The sequence below is a fragment of the Amphiura filiformis genome, chromosome 13, assembly GCF_039555335.1.
Source record: "Amphiura filiformis chromosome 13, Afil_fr2py, whole genome shotgun sequence".
In the NCBI taxonomy this organism is placed as follows: Eukaryota; Metazoa; Echinodermata; class Ophiuroidea; order Amphilepidida; family Amphiuridae; genus Amphiura; species Amphiura filiformis.
In genome coordinates, this window is record NC_092640.1 from 40595248 (window position 1) to 40612180 (window position 16933).

General features: G+C 35.7%; 2 protein-coding genes across 2 annotated transcripts; both read right to left on the reverse strand.

The window, feature by feature from the left end:
* Positions 1–2630: 2630 nt before the first annotated feature.
* On the reverse strand, positions 2631–11492 carry LOC140167660 (uncharacterized). Its single transcript, XM_072190957.1, has 8 exons — positions 11368–11492; positions 10013–10129; positions 7928–8170; positions 6877–6999; positions 5777–5911; positions 4945–5070; positions 4676–4795; positions 2631–2878 (listed from the first exon to the last, which is right to left on the reverse strand). The coding sequence occupies exons 1-8, from the start codon at positions 11384–11386 to the stop codon at positions 2631–2633; spliced, it is 1131 nt and encodes a 376-aa protein (XP_072047058.1). The 5' UTR covers positions 11387–11492.
* Positions 11493–12009: 517 nt separating this feature from the next.
* On the reverse strand, positions 12010–16840 carry LOC140167661 (mucin-like protein). The gene is made up of 5 exons (XM_072190958.1): positions 16761–16840; positions 16427–16593; positions 15406–15586; positions 13679–13804; positions 12010–12095 (listed from the first exon to the last, which is right to left on the reverse strand). Exons 1-5 carry the CDS (start codon positions 16804–16806, stop codon positions 12010–12012), a joined length of 606 nt encoding a protein of 201 aa, XP_072047059.1. The 5' UTR covers positions 16807–16840.
* Positions 16841–16933: the final 93 nt, after the last annotated feature.

Here is a 16933-nt window from a genome sequence, read left to right on the forward strand (position 1 = left end):
ATCTTTAAATGCCACGAAGGTATGAACCACCAAGTGGTGTCAAATGAAAGAGAAAGAAGTAAAGAATATGATAAAAATATTTCCTAACGTCAGAGGTCATCCAAGGGGTCACAGGGGTCAAAAAAGGTCATTTTAAGCAAAAATGCTCCCATTAAGCTGAAATTTATATGCAATGATCCTTATGACATTCTAAACATGTTTAAAATATTTTAATATTCATTTAAGGTCATTAAGGGGTCATAAAGGGGTCAAAGGTCAAGTTTCCAAAAATGCTCCAATTGAGCTGATAATTAAATGCAATGATCTTTAAGACATTCTAAACACGTTTAAAATATTTTTAAATTCATTTAAGGTCATTAAGGGTCAATAAAGGGGTCAAAGGTCAAGTTTTCAAAATGGTTCAATTGAGCTGAAATTTAAATGCAATGATCCTTATGACATTCTAAACATGTTTAAAATAATTTAATATTCATTTAAGGTCATTAAGGGGTCATAAAGGGGTCAAAGGTCAAGTTATCGAAATGCTCCAATTGAGCTGAAATTTAAATGCAATGATCCTTATGACATTCTAAACATGTTTAAAATAATTAATATTCATGTACCACAATATACTGCCAAAGCCCCATGGTTCAGCTATGGTGCGGTAAGCGCTCTAGTTAAGCACCATTTTAAATGCCATGCAAAAAATAGTTCCACCTTTTTTTCAAGCACTGCCCAGCTCTAGTGGTATCTTAAACCTCTAAAGCCATGGTGGCCTTTAGCAAGGAATAAGCCTGTTTGGATTTAGTTTATTTGGATTCACTGGACCTTCTTGGCCATATCAAGGGCTCTGATCTAAAGGTACTATCCTAATCAAATTTTAATTTGGGGCAAAAACTTACTGGAAGTTGGTGATATTAGTTCAAATATTTTATATTCACAAAGATCAAAAAGAAAGTCTTCAGAGCACCCCCGGTCAAAACAACAAAATTGAAAAAAAAAAAAAATTCAGGAAATTCTCGTAACCTTTGGATTTCACCCCACCCCAATTTGATTGACAAAACAGGCTTCTAATTCATGACCAAAACAATGCAGACTACACAAGTCTTTTTGTTGTAAGCTAATTGGTATAAATTCTTTGATCCAAAAAACGAATGGTTAATGTGTATACTTTTATTTTCTATGGGCCCTAACGATACAGATTTTGCATTTTGGGGAAAAATATGTTTGTTTTTTAAACTATTTTTGCTAAAATCATGTAAAATCAGCCATATTTGAGCCAAAATTGATTGATTTTGACTCGACATTTTCAAATTTATTTGCAAAAAAAAAAGCTTTTGGTGCCATTTTAGGGTACTAATTTTAGCCTCAAGGAAAAAACACCCAACCAACCATCCCTACTTGAAAAGTCCATATTCGCCTGTAAATCAGGGTGTTTTTTTTTCGCCTTTTTCAAGACATGTGAACTGCTCATTGACAACATATGTTGACTCATAGAACATGTTACACACACACCTGAATGACCCTGCAATGCATATTAATACATAAGGAGTTTGTATCACTTCCTTGACATGCTAATCTCTCATTGGTAACCAGTGTCGACTGCTCAGAGCCCATGCTAAACATACACCTGAATAACCCTGCAGTATTGATACATAGGGAGTTTGTATCACATACCTAGACACATGAACTCTTCATTGGCAACTGTAGACTCCTCATAGCCCACATTACACATACACCTGTATGACCCAGCAATGTTGATACATACAGAGTTTGCTGGACAGTCATCAGGGTTGTTGAAGCTTGTACATTCATTGATATCTGGATTCAGGAAAATAAATAATATTTTGTTTTACATCTTTTTAGACTTATCAACTAGCTTTGTCAAAATCAGATTTGATTTCAATAAGTTGTACTTGGATAATTCAGGGAATGTGTATGAGGGGACTGGAAACAGATTATTGATAGCTATTGTTATCAGATTATATTTTACAACCTTTGATTACATGCAAGTTCCGCCGAGGGAGCAATGTTTGATTTCTTATTATTTACTCATGTTGCCCTACAAAACAAAACCATCAAAATATTCCAATAGTTTCTAAAGTTATGTCAAATTGTGTAAAATGTCTATCATTTGTTGAACATAATTTCTGTGTAGCATTGAAAATCATTTACATAGAATTTTGGAGAAAAAATATGATCATTTTGTGGAGATACAGAAACTCGTTTAAATTTTGTCTGGGATGTGTACACCGTACATTTTCCATTCCTACTGATTTTGGTACTGCAATAATTCTTAAAGTAATGTTCTTTGATGATTTATGTTGGTATTTCTAGAGTCTATCAGTATAGGAAAACATGTAGGCTCATTTCAAAATATCCCGCAAAATATGCAAGACAAGCCACGCACTGTGTGGTAACTGCTGTGCTTGGATATGAGGGTCTATCGATCAATGCATTATCAGAGATGCTATTTCACTGACATTTGCCAACTGACTGGAAAACACAGGTATACTCCAGTAAACTGTCAACCCTGACTGACATGAAGGCTTGTATAGCAACTGATGAAATAATGGATTAGATATATATTTATGAATAAGATTTCCTGGAATTAATCAGTTTCATAAAGATCTGTATTAATGTGTTGAAAACTATAATGTACCTTCACACGTTGCACCATCTCCAAAATAGCCCTGGTCACATTCGCATATATATGATCCTTCTGTGTTACTACATATAGCCTGCACATCACAGCCAGCATTATTACACTCATTGATGTCATCACAGATGTTGTACCCATCTCCTTGGTAACCAGTATTACAGACACATTGATATGATCCAGGGGTGTCAGTGCATTCTGCATCTACATCACATGGGTCCATAGTACACTCATCAATATCTGGGGATAATATATATAAAACAACAAGTTTGACAAGTTTTCTTACTGTCTTGTTATTATTATATACCTTATGTGTTAAGTGATTTTAACGTTACAAACATCTCAAAGCATCACTCTTTACAGTAAATATAAGTATCACTACCCCCTTGAGTGCTGTTCTGGCATACATCATATCTGTACATAAAATTATGTATACTCTAACAGCACTAGAATAGATTGTGACCGTTCATGATTAAACCCTACTCTTTTTGAAACTAACTGCAAGGTAAATGTACAGGTGTGACTCTATGTACACAGGAATGACATCTTAACATAACTTTGAAGTATGTACTTAAAAGTACATTAAGATCCTGTATACTAATACAGCACTGGAACGGATTGTGACAGTCCGTGGTAAATACCCGTATCTAAAGGATTCATTGTAACTAAACAACAGTACACATTTCTTTTCCCAGTTCTCACTCTGAAGGTTGTCTGGTACAGAACAAACATGTGTAAAGACACACCCATACATGAACACACACAATTCACCTATACGCACCCATCCCAATACACACACCTAACCCGTTTTCACCAACTATGTCGTGCCCCAACGGTTTTAGAATAACATAATTTTGATTTGGCACCACAGAACACATTTAGGTTTGTGAAGATTTCTTGATTACATACTAATCCAATAGTGATATTCCATCTTCCCCCCCAACACCATATGCATTATAACCACATGTAGTGCCCTATGCCACTCTCTAACGACCGTGCACACAAAAATGACATGAACACGAAAACAAAAACCTTCTTGCAAAACATGCATGGACACACAAGTGTATGTAGAAGTGTCAAACTTTAAAATTGAAATTGACATTTATACATACAAGTGGGTCAAATGTCCCCAGTTTGCTATACTACCCTATTTGAGTGTTCAAAAGTCACATGGTAGAGAACCAATCATATTTATAAAGTCTTGATTCTTTATGCCATAGCAGAATGTGAACCCCTATATCTAATAATGTATTATTTGCCCTCTATTATAGAGGTTGACTATCCATCTATCATAGTATACAAATATTGACTGCTATGAGGGGTGGTGATCTCAAAACCATGCTATGACCCGAGGTGCAGCCGAGGGTCATAGCATGGTTTTGAGATCACCAATAATCTTAACCATGTCCTGAATATAAAGCAGTCCATATTTGTTTTATATATACCGAATGGCTCCATGGATGTTGCGATTGCGAGTTTGATCGGGACACACGTGACCGGTTCATTTCCATGACCGGTCCATAGTTTATTTTGCGGGCATAGTTAATTAAATGACTGCACTTTCAACCAATCGGATGACAGGAATTTATATATGAGATATAAAAACATAAGATTTGGACTTGTATATACTACATGTCTTGACAGATCTGTTTCGTAAAGGCCGTTAGGCCCTCACTCATCAGAAGACTCGATGCATAATGATGACAGAATTCTTCTGATGAGTGAGGGCCTAATGGCCTTTACGAAACAGATCTGTCAAGACATGTAGTATATACAAGTCCAAATCTTATGTTTTAATAAGCTCCCTTTATGGTTGAGCACTTTACCATTTTTAGATGGTTTCACCTCTATTTGGAATATATATATGAGATATATAATAATAAATAGATCTCTGTTGTCAAGTGGGGAAGACCCTGTTGCAGGTGTATCACCAAGCAGTTCCAAGGTAATGAACTGACCTTTGTCCTATAAATTCCTGTTTTTTTTCTCTTCAAATTCACACTTACACACCCACCCCACTGCTTATAGATTTCTTACTTCTACAGACAGTCCCATTTCCTGTGTAGCCGGTATTACAAGTACATGTATATGACCCATCTATGTTGGTACATGAAGCTGATGTGTGGCAATCATTTATCATGCTGCATTCATCAATGTCTGGTGGTAAGAGTAAAATGGCAAAGTGGGTTAAGAAATTATAATCACCTCTCTGATCATCATCTAGTTCATAGCCATCATGACCATTGACCAATGATGACATTGGTGCATGTCTGTCTGTATGTCAGTCTACACATCATTGTACTCACCTCTACAAGTTCTCTGATCATTATGTAATTCATAGCCACCTTCACAGCTACAGATATACCCAGGTTCCTGATTGGTACATGTTTCATCACAATCATTGGTATCATCAGCTGCACACTCGTCAATATCTTAGAGACAAGCATAACAAGAGTTATTTTGCTTGGTAAAACATTACTATTACTATAATATAAATGTCCAAAACTATTGTTCTACCTCCTGGATCACAACAGGCACCAGTGTGGCTATACCCAATTTTTTTTTGTGTTCATGAGAACTCACAAATTTCTTTGTGTGTTCTCATAAACAATTTTCACTCAGCTATTGTCATTTTTATCATGTGTAGTCTTTAGATGCTATTTAAATTTTAGTGTAGTTTTTAGTTGCAAGCATAAGTTTGTAAATAACTTATTTACAAGATCTAGGCACTTAACACGCAATAGAAACTGTTTCTATTGCAAGTTGAGTGCCCAGACCCCTTGATAAGGCACTATATAAACATACCACAAGCGTGTTAAGTCATGTCCACAGAATGCATTGAAATACCAAAATGGGAATGTGTGTCAATGTCCCACAATTGAATAACACAATGGGTTAAGCTTTGATGTCCTGTTTGGCAGCGCTTACATGTAGGGTTGTGCAAGTGCATGTTAGGTAACATGCATGCATACATACACCCATTTGCATCAGCACATACATGCATGTGAGTGTACATCTTACCATTACATGATGTTCCACTGAGTTGTGCTCCTTGATTGCATACACACTCATCAGTAGTATATGTGGGGGTGGGGGTGGGGGTGTGTGGAAGTGGAAGGGGGCATGTGTACATCTTACCATTACATGATGTTCCACTGAGTTCTGCTCCTTGATTGCATACACACACATCAGTAGTACCATCACTACTGCGTACACATTGGCCATATGGTCCACAGGTAATGGTATCATCAACACAATCCTGACCTGATTGAACTGCATAGAAGAAATAGGCCAGAATTAAGTGACTTTTATCAAAACCGTTATCGTCATCATTTCCATTCACACACCATCAAGAGAGAGGTGGACTCCAATCATTCAAGGATATTTTCTGCCTTAGTATGACAGGAGGCAACAGGAAGTACAGTACTGGCTTTTTAGTATGCAAGGACCCAAACTGCCCTACAAGCAGGATGTACTCATCACCTGTGTATGTCTATGTACAATCATAGATTAAATACAGTACCGCCCCTTTCAAATATACTAATCTTAAAGGTGCAAGTGATCAGCTTGATATGGTTCAATGCAGAACGTACCAGTGCAGCGCGGTATTTCAAAAATTGTTTTACCCCATTGCTATGGTAGTTAATCCGATTTATTACGTCACTTTGATGATGAATACCACTATTATCAATTCATCATCCACTGTAAATGGTTTCAAGAGTACACTCAAGACTTACATTTTCAAATTGCATTTTTGGGTTTTGTATTTTTATAAATTGTTGTTCGAATAATTGTTTGCTTAATATTTAAGATTATGTTTGGTAAAAGTGCTTTGATAAGGTTGGAAAAGTGCTAAATCAAATCAAGTTTGTATGTACGTATCATCAACAGCTATTTTGAAAATATACTTGTTCCCCATTTAGATGGTTCTTTTGAATGTCTTAAACACAGCATAGTAGTCGATCTAAGGATACATTACTTACAGAACAAGCAAGGGTTTTATTCCAACACACAGGGGTGTGAGTGACCTCTATTGAAAAAAGAGGAACTTTGTTCAAAAAGAGGACAAGAGAGGAAAAGCACTGAAATATGCTCAAAATGGACTGAAAATGAAAGAAAAAGCTAAAATTTTGCCTCAAAAAAACTGTCCAATAAAGAGGAATTCAGCTTAAAAGAGGAGATTTCACACCCCTGAATATGAACACAGCATTTTGCTGCCTGATATATATGTTACTTACCATTACATGTTAAACTGTCATCACTTAGTACAAATCCATCATTGCAGCCACACTCATATCCATACTCTGTATTCGTACACACTTGTTCACACTCATCAGTTTCAATCTCACATTCATTGATATCTGAAACAAGAAATCATATAGATAAGACACGACAACCAATTAATTTGTTTGATCTCGGGATTGCCCGTCAATGCTGCTTTGTTACTTGTTATTAATAACCCTATCAACTATATAATCAAAATTAATTCCAGAATGTCATTGGTCATTCTTATTCAATGGGTGCGTCTTGTAAAGAATTCACGTAATTGACTGGTTTCCTGGTGTATAATATCTCACAATAGTTGATAGTGATATTAGTCGGGGTGAGCGTGCCACGCAACGGCGGCACGCTTGTTGCTCCTCAATAATCGCGCGATAATGCATTCGCGTAATACACGTGCGAGAACTAAGAACGCAATTTGGCGGCTTAGATGTTCGTGATGGCTTCGTTCATTTAAAACAACGGGGATGTCCTCACAAAAGTAACTTTATTTTTTTCTGAATAAAAGACAGTTTTTCTCGCAAAAATTACATTAAAACTGAATAAGAATGAGAATAAAAGATAGGATTTTGTCTTTTGCCTATCCAATATCGTGTCATAATGCGATGGGCTGGCCAATATTTTTATTGTAGTGGATACCGGCTGTACCGCATCCACTACTCAAAAAGATTGGCCAGCCCATCCATTATGACACAATATTGATAGGCAAAAGACAAAATCTACCTTTATTCTCTAAATATGATACATATGAAGATTAAATGTTATCTCACTTGATAACAATCAATTGATATTTCATAAATCATAAGGATCGAGAAAGCATTGATGGGCAATCGAAAGATTTAAGGACTTTGTTCGTTTTCAAGATTTAAAGTTTTGAAATAAGCTATTCCAACAAATTCTGTGTAGCTTTTGATCCTAGCAGAATCTTTATCAAAGGCAATGTATTTGACAATTTTCTGAATTACTGACTTCTCTAATCCTGTTATTTCCAATTTTCTATACACTAACCTGCACAAGTAGCTCCATCTCCCATAAACCCATCTTGACAACTACATGTATAGCTGCCCTCTGTATTAGTACAGTCAGCTCTAGAGTTACATACTGCTGCTCCTGAATCACACTCATTGACATCAGAGCACTCAGTGCCATCCCCTTCCCATCCTGCATTACAGTTACACTCATAGGATCCATCTAGATTCCTGCAGGTTGCCATTTCATGACAGTCATTTGCTCCTAGACATTCATTGATATCTGTGTGCAGAAACGAGGTATCTGATATTACTATCAATTTTGACCAACATTTACATTATTAAATGGACGTTCAAGAGATTGGTAGTTTTCATGTTGAAATAACAGATCTCAGAGCGTGTCAAGTTTTTGTTTCCAGGGACAACAATTCTGTGCATGCAAGGCACCTGAATGCTTAAAATATATGCTAGGAAATTCAAAGGATTTCCTTGACCTCTTTCACCAAACAGCAAGGTACTATGAATCATGCATGATCAGGGTCCAGCGATTTTTGTGACTCGAAATCGTATGACGCAACGCAAAATTTTCCTTTCTCCGCGCAATTTCATTTTCTCTGCGAAATTACGTTTTTCAGCCCAATTCACTTTGAAATGTGAACAAAAATGGTCTTTTGTTTGTCTGTATTGAAATATCAGCCTTGTTTGAAGCGTCACAGTAATGTAACGACAAATTAACAAATACGAGAATGTAACCATTAAGCTAATTTGTCTCGTACCAGTGTTGCTTACTTTTCGCGTATTGGGGTACTTCTGTGGGATGTACATATAGTAGGGGTGAAAATAATGATTCCGTGACCAAATCACGGTAAATGTGATTTGAAAGTGTTTTTTTTTGTACTTTGAAACATGTAAAAAGTATGAAATGGTCAAATGGTGGGAAACTCCAGATAGAGGGTGCTTTTGTGTGATTTAGATATCATAATGCTAAAAATACATATACCCTACATGACACGGTATATAATTTCATATTTTGACATTTTTTTCTTCTTGTGTTTTATATGTATGTTTTATGTATAAAAGTTCTGCGCAATCTCCACACAATTGGTTGTTTTTTTCCCCGGATTTCCGTGCAATTTGCTTTTTTTTTTTAACGCAAATCGCTTGTCCCTGATCATGATCAATATTGATAAAACAATTGAAAAATTCTTGAAGCAGTCAATGAAATTATTTTGTAGAGGTATCTCTGCATGTTCTTTGAAAGGCCTATTCAGTGATTTGCTGATGTGGAAAATCGTAAAAATCATCAAAGTTCAGATTTTGCACCTTTGTTAGTGTCATACCTTTAGATGTCCTAACATAGTCTGCGAGTGGTTAAGTCGATAGCCATGTATTAAAGACAAAATGGGACATGAAACTGTAATATCTCTAATAAAGTACAGAAATTAGCTACATGTATTTGAATGCGGCTTCAAGTTTGTCCATACTGCTGTTTTATGCAAATTGTTCATTTCAAAATTACCTAATGACAATTTTAACGACTTATCCTTCAATTTTAAGCCATTTATAAACAATTTTAAAACACTGTCACTGGGATTACTGAATGGGCCTTTCAGTTTTGTTCATACTGCTACAATTTCTACACATAGAGCATAAAATCATCATTAGGGCATATGATTGGCCAAGAGCACCATTTGATTCTCAGGAGGGACATGGGAGATTAGGTCAGGCACATTTTTTTTTCAATTTTAATGTATACCTGTATACAGAGTTTAGTGGGTGAATTGTTTTTTTACTCATCAGTGAAGCGATTTTTTTTGTCTTACTAGTGGGCAAAGTTATTGTTGTTGTTGTTTTTTTTTTTCAAAAACTCCCATGCCCACACCTGGAAATCTAATGGAGCACCCCTTACAAGGCTTATTTTTTTGCTATCATGTTGACATATTTTAGTAGTATATTACTGAATGTTCTGGTGTGTATTAAAGGAGTTTATCAATAAAATGGAGAGCATGATCATTGTTTATGCCCTTCATGCTGCCTCGGGCATAAACAAATAATCATTCCCTCAATGCTATAAATGAACCCCAAAATATAATACTTAAATAATTTGAATCGAATTGCACCTTACCTGTACAGGTGACGCCATCACCATAGTAACCACTACGACACTGACAAAAGTATGAACCAGGAGTGTTCACACATTCTGCTAGGTCTCCACAATCTGGGACTAAACACTCATTAATATCTGAAAAACAAAAGCATCATTTCAAGGCACCCACTTAGTAGGAATCTAAAAGTTTGCCTAAACTTTGGCAATATTTGTCCCCAAAACTAAATTGTGGGGAAGACTACAAAGGGAGCAAGTGTGCCACATATGCCTCCTTGGTGAAAAGACAAGATTGGAAAATGTCCTAATGCTTGTTAGTTTTCTGAAAAATAAGAATTTACTGCATTTTAAATATTGTCCAAATTCACCCATATGGAACTTGGGAAGCTGATCCAGCTGAGATGGTTTTTGCAGAATATTCAGAGCATACACTTCTTCGGCCAAAGTTTTGTCTCAGAAACATTTGGTCAGAAAGCTATGTGCTATGCAGCTTATTTTTTTTATTTGGAAAAAAAAGCTATGCGCTACACAGGATTTCCCTTTGAATGCATTTTAGGCCCCCCTTTTTAATTTAAAAAAGATGATTGCGTAGGGCTATGCTGCAAATCCAATTTCACATACCTATGTGCCCCGGGCTCCGGGACAAACCTTTTATTTTCTGGCCTTATCTGCAATTTCCTATTTGCAGTTAAATGGTTTATGGAATGCTCTGGGCCACTGTGATAAAACAAAATCTGTGTGCTGAGGCTGTGTACTTTTGGATTTGGCATACACACTTTGTTTCACATAATGTTGTTCTTGAGATTTGATATTCAACAATATATTTGGGAATTATAGAGGGCACGGTGGCTCAGTGGTTACGGCCTTGGACTCATAATCTGAGAGCTTGCTCGACGTGCGTGGGTTCGATTCCCGTCCCACCACCGTGTTGCGCCCTTGGGCAAGGCGCTTTGCCTCGCTTGCCTCACCCCACCCAGGTGCAATGGGAAGCTGTTAGGGGTAGTCACAGTCGTTGTACTGATGGACCCTCGCCACTTGTAGGCTGCAAACGTGGTTCCGACATATTCTAATGACGGCGGAATAAATGTAAAGCGCTTAGAGGCTGTTTACGGCATAAAGCGCTATATAAATGTCTACATTTATTTTTTATTTATTTATTTACTGAAAGTCCCAGGTAGTTTGAACAAAATTAACTATTTCTAATCAAACACAAAAAAGCAATCTGTTGTTTTAAAACAATTAACTGTTATACAGCATAAGAACAATTCCAATGATTTGTTTATGTGTAACATGACATTAGCAAAACCTTGATTATCTTAGAACTGTAAAGAGTGAACTTCAGCCCTTTTGGCAACAAACCTATTTCCATGACTTACCCATACAAATACCATTCATTTTTTCATATCCATCATTACATGGGCATTCATAGGACCCCTCTGTATTTTCACAGGTAGCATTGTAATCATAATTGCAGACTCCTTCAAGACACTCATCAATATCTAAAGAAATATGAAACAAATATTATTTTTAAGTCTATGTGAGGTTAGTGGTGTAGCCAGGAAAAATGAAAAGAGAAAACAAATGAAAAGGGAAGTAAAAATTAATGAAGTGCCTGCGTACATGTTCTGTGTGCCCTGTTTCACCACAAAATGCACCTTCATTTGAGACCTAAATACATGTAGTGAATTATCCCAAATTTGTGCACATATTGTCCCCAAAGATCAACAGCAACAAACAATAGAATAAGGTTGAGAGACCTGAATGCATGCAGCACCCACAGGCCTAAGGAAAATGATTCAAACAACCAGTAAAACAAACAATGAAGACATTAACATGCCACAAACAATGTCAAAAGCTACATTATGAGATCAATATTTCATAAACAACTTGCAATTTATGATGTTAAAAGTGCCAAAAGTGAGGGAGGCTGGCTATCCATTACCATCCAGCTAACAGGGTTTTCTGGGTACTCTTTTTTTTCCTCATGCATTTTAAAATCTTATTCCCATAATTCTGTCCTATTTTATTAAGTTCTGTGTTGTAGCTGCATTCAATTGCACTGCACAACAGTGCCTAGCTTGAAATCCATTTGATGGATGGTAACCTGTGCATTATCAATCTCAATACTTATTTATAAAGACCAATTTTAGTTTCCATAGCAACCCTTACAATACCTTGGGAGTATCCTACCTTGCATACTCCCTGTCCAAACAAATAAACTTTAAGACTCAACTTAAAAACTAGACCAAATTGCGCATACAGTGCATGACCCTTAGCCATAGCCAATTAGCCCAGGTATATAGCCCATAAGCACTAGCCAAAAGTTATGACAAAAATGGCTTGTCACTCGGGGCAAAGGCAATCAGAAACTTAGGGCATTTCAACATACAGTGAAAATTGGACATATGTCTTGCTTTGATATGAATATTAATACTAGAGTTATATAGCACACTGACATTGAAATATTGCCTTATTGACCTATGACCCAAAATATTTTTATACCCTAGTCACTGGGTATAGCTGATGCATGTATGCAAGTGACGCTATTTCACTATGTAATGTCACATGCAATGTAATATGTGGAAAAGTAGCATTTTTAGTACAGATAACAGAAATTACATTTTTAGCCATAATTATCTTTGTATGACCTTTGACCTTGAGTTGTTCACTTGACATTTGTGCCACCAGCAATTGGTCCTATTGAAATATAGGGTCCACAACTTATAAGTTCCCCCTAAATACTTTTTTAAATAAATAGAAAAATATTTGACAAAATGCAATGTGTAAAAAGCTATGGGTAGCCGTATTTGTTTTACACATATGGACCAAATTATAGCGTCACATGTCACTGCCTTCAGTCACAATGGTTCATTATGTAAAAAAAGAGACCGTTTTAAACAATGTTAAAAGTTGCATCTGAGTCAAAAGGAGACATATATAGTAGTCAGCTCTCAAACAACAAAGAAAACATGACTGCTATGGACTCAGGTGCAACTTTTAAAACGGCCTCTTTTCTTGCACAATTAACCATTGTGACTGAACGCAATGACGTATGACGCTATAAATTGGTCCACAAGTGTAAAACAAATAGCGCTATACATTTACAGGCATTTATGGCGCCATTCACAAAGATACCATGGCGCTATACATATCTGCTTACATTTTTACATTTCGTAAAATATTTTTTGACTTATTCTAAAAAGTATTAAGAGGGAACTTGTTGTGGACCGTATAGTTGCACTATGTAATTGGAATCATATTTTAAGTCTGGGGTAGTGAAGCTTTTGTTGAAGTGTGGTTATAATCAGCCATATAATTAAGAAACTAGGGTAAATTATGTCAGGTTGTAAGAAAGAAGTAGAAATTACTGAAACACAATAGTCCAGCTGATATAGAAAGAAGAAAGAAAGAACATTGCAGAAACAGACCTCCTTTCTAATTACCCAAAAGGCTAGAGCAAATATTGTACCATCCAAAAAGGATTGTCAAGATGCAAGTATTACAAAATGGCATTTCCTGAAAGACGTAAAAGTTTGTAGAAATTGGCCTAGTTGGGCCAGCTTGGCGTAAACTGAGGGTGGGGTAGTGCGAGCCGTAACCCTCTCCTATTTTGGGTTGTTGTCGAGTTCCTACGGAAATATCATTTAAAACAAACAAACAAAATAATGCATTGAATATAATACATACCAATACAAGCTTTGTTGTCTATATACAGTTGATATCCATCATTGCATGAGCACTCATAGCTGCCTAGTGTATTAGTACATAAATGGTCACAGTCATTGGCAATCTCATCAGCACATTCATTTGAATCTAATCAAAATAACAAACATACAAATTGATGATTATAAAGGTTAGCATTAATAGTTGCAATGGTAAAAACTAGGCCAGCATCTAAGTTTGTTCTGTCATTTTAGTACTTTTAAGTACTTAAATGACCGTGATAAATCCCAGTGAAAGTGTACACAAAAATTAAAATTGTGTATGAATTTCTTAAAAGGTGAAAGTCATTAAAATTGTATTTTTGAAATTAAAAATCTGGCAAAAAAACAAGCAAAACAGCAGTATGACATGGTTGAAACCCCATTTAAATACATGTAGCTTATCTACATGTATTTACTTAGAGCCATGTTGTAACATTTTATCACAAGCCTGCCCTCAATTTTTCTAGAAATCTAAGTTAGATTTTTACACTAATGTAATGTGCTTTGATGAACTAAGATACCCTATAAAATCTAAGCTGTATTTCGGACACAATCTGAGATAATAAATCGTCTTGTTGAAATTTTTTTATTATTGTGATCGAACTATTAGTCAAATGCATACGTGATACCCATATCACTGTACGAGCATACACAGCAAAAGCAAAAAGCTTATCCATTATAGGCCATTTAAAAATATTTATTGGCTCAATTTCTGGGATTGTTTTAAAGATTTTTTTCAAAAACTTTAAAGACTTTGAAATGCTTTAGGAATTTTATACAGAAAAATGAGTGCACAAGAAACATTGCATCGAGTCACATAGTTGCTCAATTCGTTAATGCGCAGATACGCTACACCTACGCGATGCTTATCTTCATGTGCAGCCAAATGGAAGCACAGATCTTGCTAGAATCTCGTAGTTAAATTATTCTGTTTGAGCTGATAAAATGTGGGGTTTCTGTCAGCCACCTTCTTTCGTTTATGTTTTTTTCTCCTGTCAATCATATAATCAGCCATCTTAGCCATATGTTTTCAGCTATGATGCCCATAGTTAAGTCATTAGGACCATCAGGTGGTGCTGCAAATTGTACATGATCAATTTGCAGACAAGGGTGAGTGAAAAGATCATTTTGTGAACATGAGAGGTAACCAATCATGCTTACCAGAAAAAGTATTTATTTTTTTGGCTTATTTCAATTTTATTCAGATTTGCATTTGTGAATTTTAAAGAGTTCAGTTTGTTGCCTTATATGGTCAATATCTCAAAAATAATGCCAATATCAAAAAAAAGATGTATAACAATGTTCCTGGAATGAAGTCTCACAATTAAGCAAAAACAAAGCTAAAATTTTGGCATTTTTTTCACTTTTTTTTATTTTATGTTGCAAAATGTTATTTTTTTTGTGATTTTCTCCAAAATTGTTGTTTTTACACCAAATTTGCATTACACCAAATTTGCATTTATATTTAGATTCCCTTACTTCTTGCCTTTAACAAAATGTAAACTTGTATGTGTCTTGCATGTATAATTAAGAAGTTATGGCACTTTTACTACATGCATGTCTGGGAGTGCACAGCTGCCTGATGTAAGAAGTACACTGCAGTTTTTGAGTTAAATGGTTAAAACTTGAAAAAAATATGACACCTGCCATCTGACTCTCCTTTCTCCTCGCACCTCTTTCTCTAGTTTACACCACAGTCAAATAACTTACCATAACACGTAAATCCATCACCCATAAGACCATTGGGACAATTCCCACATGCTGCATTCACTTCAGGAGGTGGTAGGTCTATACATTGGACTCCAGGATAACAAGGGTTTTCTGTACAGCTGTCTAACTCAACAGAGCAATCATTGCCAAACCAACCAGGGGTACAGATACAAGACACCACCTAAAAATAAATAAATATAAAAGCAATTTACTTCAGGTGATAGATCTATACACTGGACTCCAGGATAACAAGGGTTTTCTGTACAGCTGTCTAACTCAACAGAGCAATCATTGCCAAACCAACCAGGGGGTACAGATACAAGATACCACCTGAAAATAAATTAGTACAGTAGAAAAGAAAGTTATATCAAGATCAATCAAAAGTTTAAGTCATTCACAGCTATAAGAAATGAATGAGTTCATCAGGTTTTGTTATTTAGTTTTTTTGGTTTTTGCATGCCCACTGTCATTTGATATCACTTGAGGCTCCGTTGCAATGGTGAGTATGAATATTACTTTGAAACAAGAGTATGAATATTATCTGTATCTGTAGCAATACTGCTCAACGCTTCAGGTGAAGCCAGACGAACAGGAAATGGTTGTGCACATGCGGAATGCTATTTATTGTAGTTGCTTTAGGTGGTTGGTTGCTTGATTCTTGAATTCTATTACGAATATTACTTTGGAGCAAGAGTATAAATATTACTTTAGAACAAGAGTATGAATATTACTTTTGTATCAACACTGCTTTTGAAGTAATAAAATGGTTTAAAATGTCTCTTATCTTTATATAACTCTTAAGTTATCATGTACTGTATCTTTTTAATGTGTTGATAATTCATAGCTATTGATAATTTGCCAAATAAAACCAATCAATCTAAAAAAAATAATTAAATGAGTTGGCAGTGTGCTTGTGTGCCTTTGTATATGCTGCTAAATGCCTGAAACCAAAGACATTGACCAAAATAATCTTCACATAACAGATTTTTTGTTTGTTTGTTTGATATTTTGTTCCACTTACTGAGAATCCAGCATTATTTGATGTGGAGTTCCAGTCACATTCTCCGCCATTCTCACATAAACATAGCTTCACTTTAAATGAGATAGATGTATTAGCTCTGCCATCACTCACAAGGACCTTAAGCTTGACTTCTTCTGTAGATGTTGGAGTCAGTGAAAGCTCACTAGCTGAAATTTGAAGGATAAAAAAGTTTTATAATTTCTGAATATCTGGCACTTGACCTGCTTATCATTTAAATGACAAAAAGCGTAAATACATAAGCACTAAAACATAATTTACGATCACAAGCATCTATGTATCATCTGATATCTACAACTTGAGAAAACAGACATACTGTCACTAATAGTAGCTCCTAGACCATCATAAGGAAGAGAGTACATAATCTCATCTCCATTAGGATCACCAGCATCTATCTGGTATGTATAGCTGGTATCCACTACTTGAGAAAATAGACTTACTGTCACTAATAGTAGCTCCTAGACCATCATAAGGAAGAGAGTACATAAT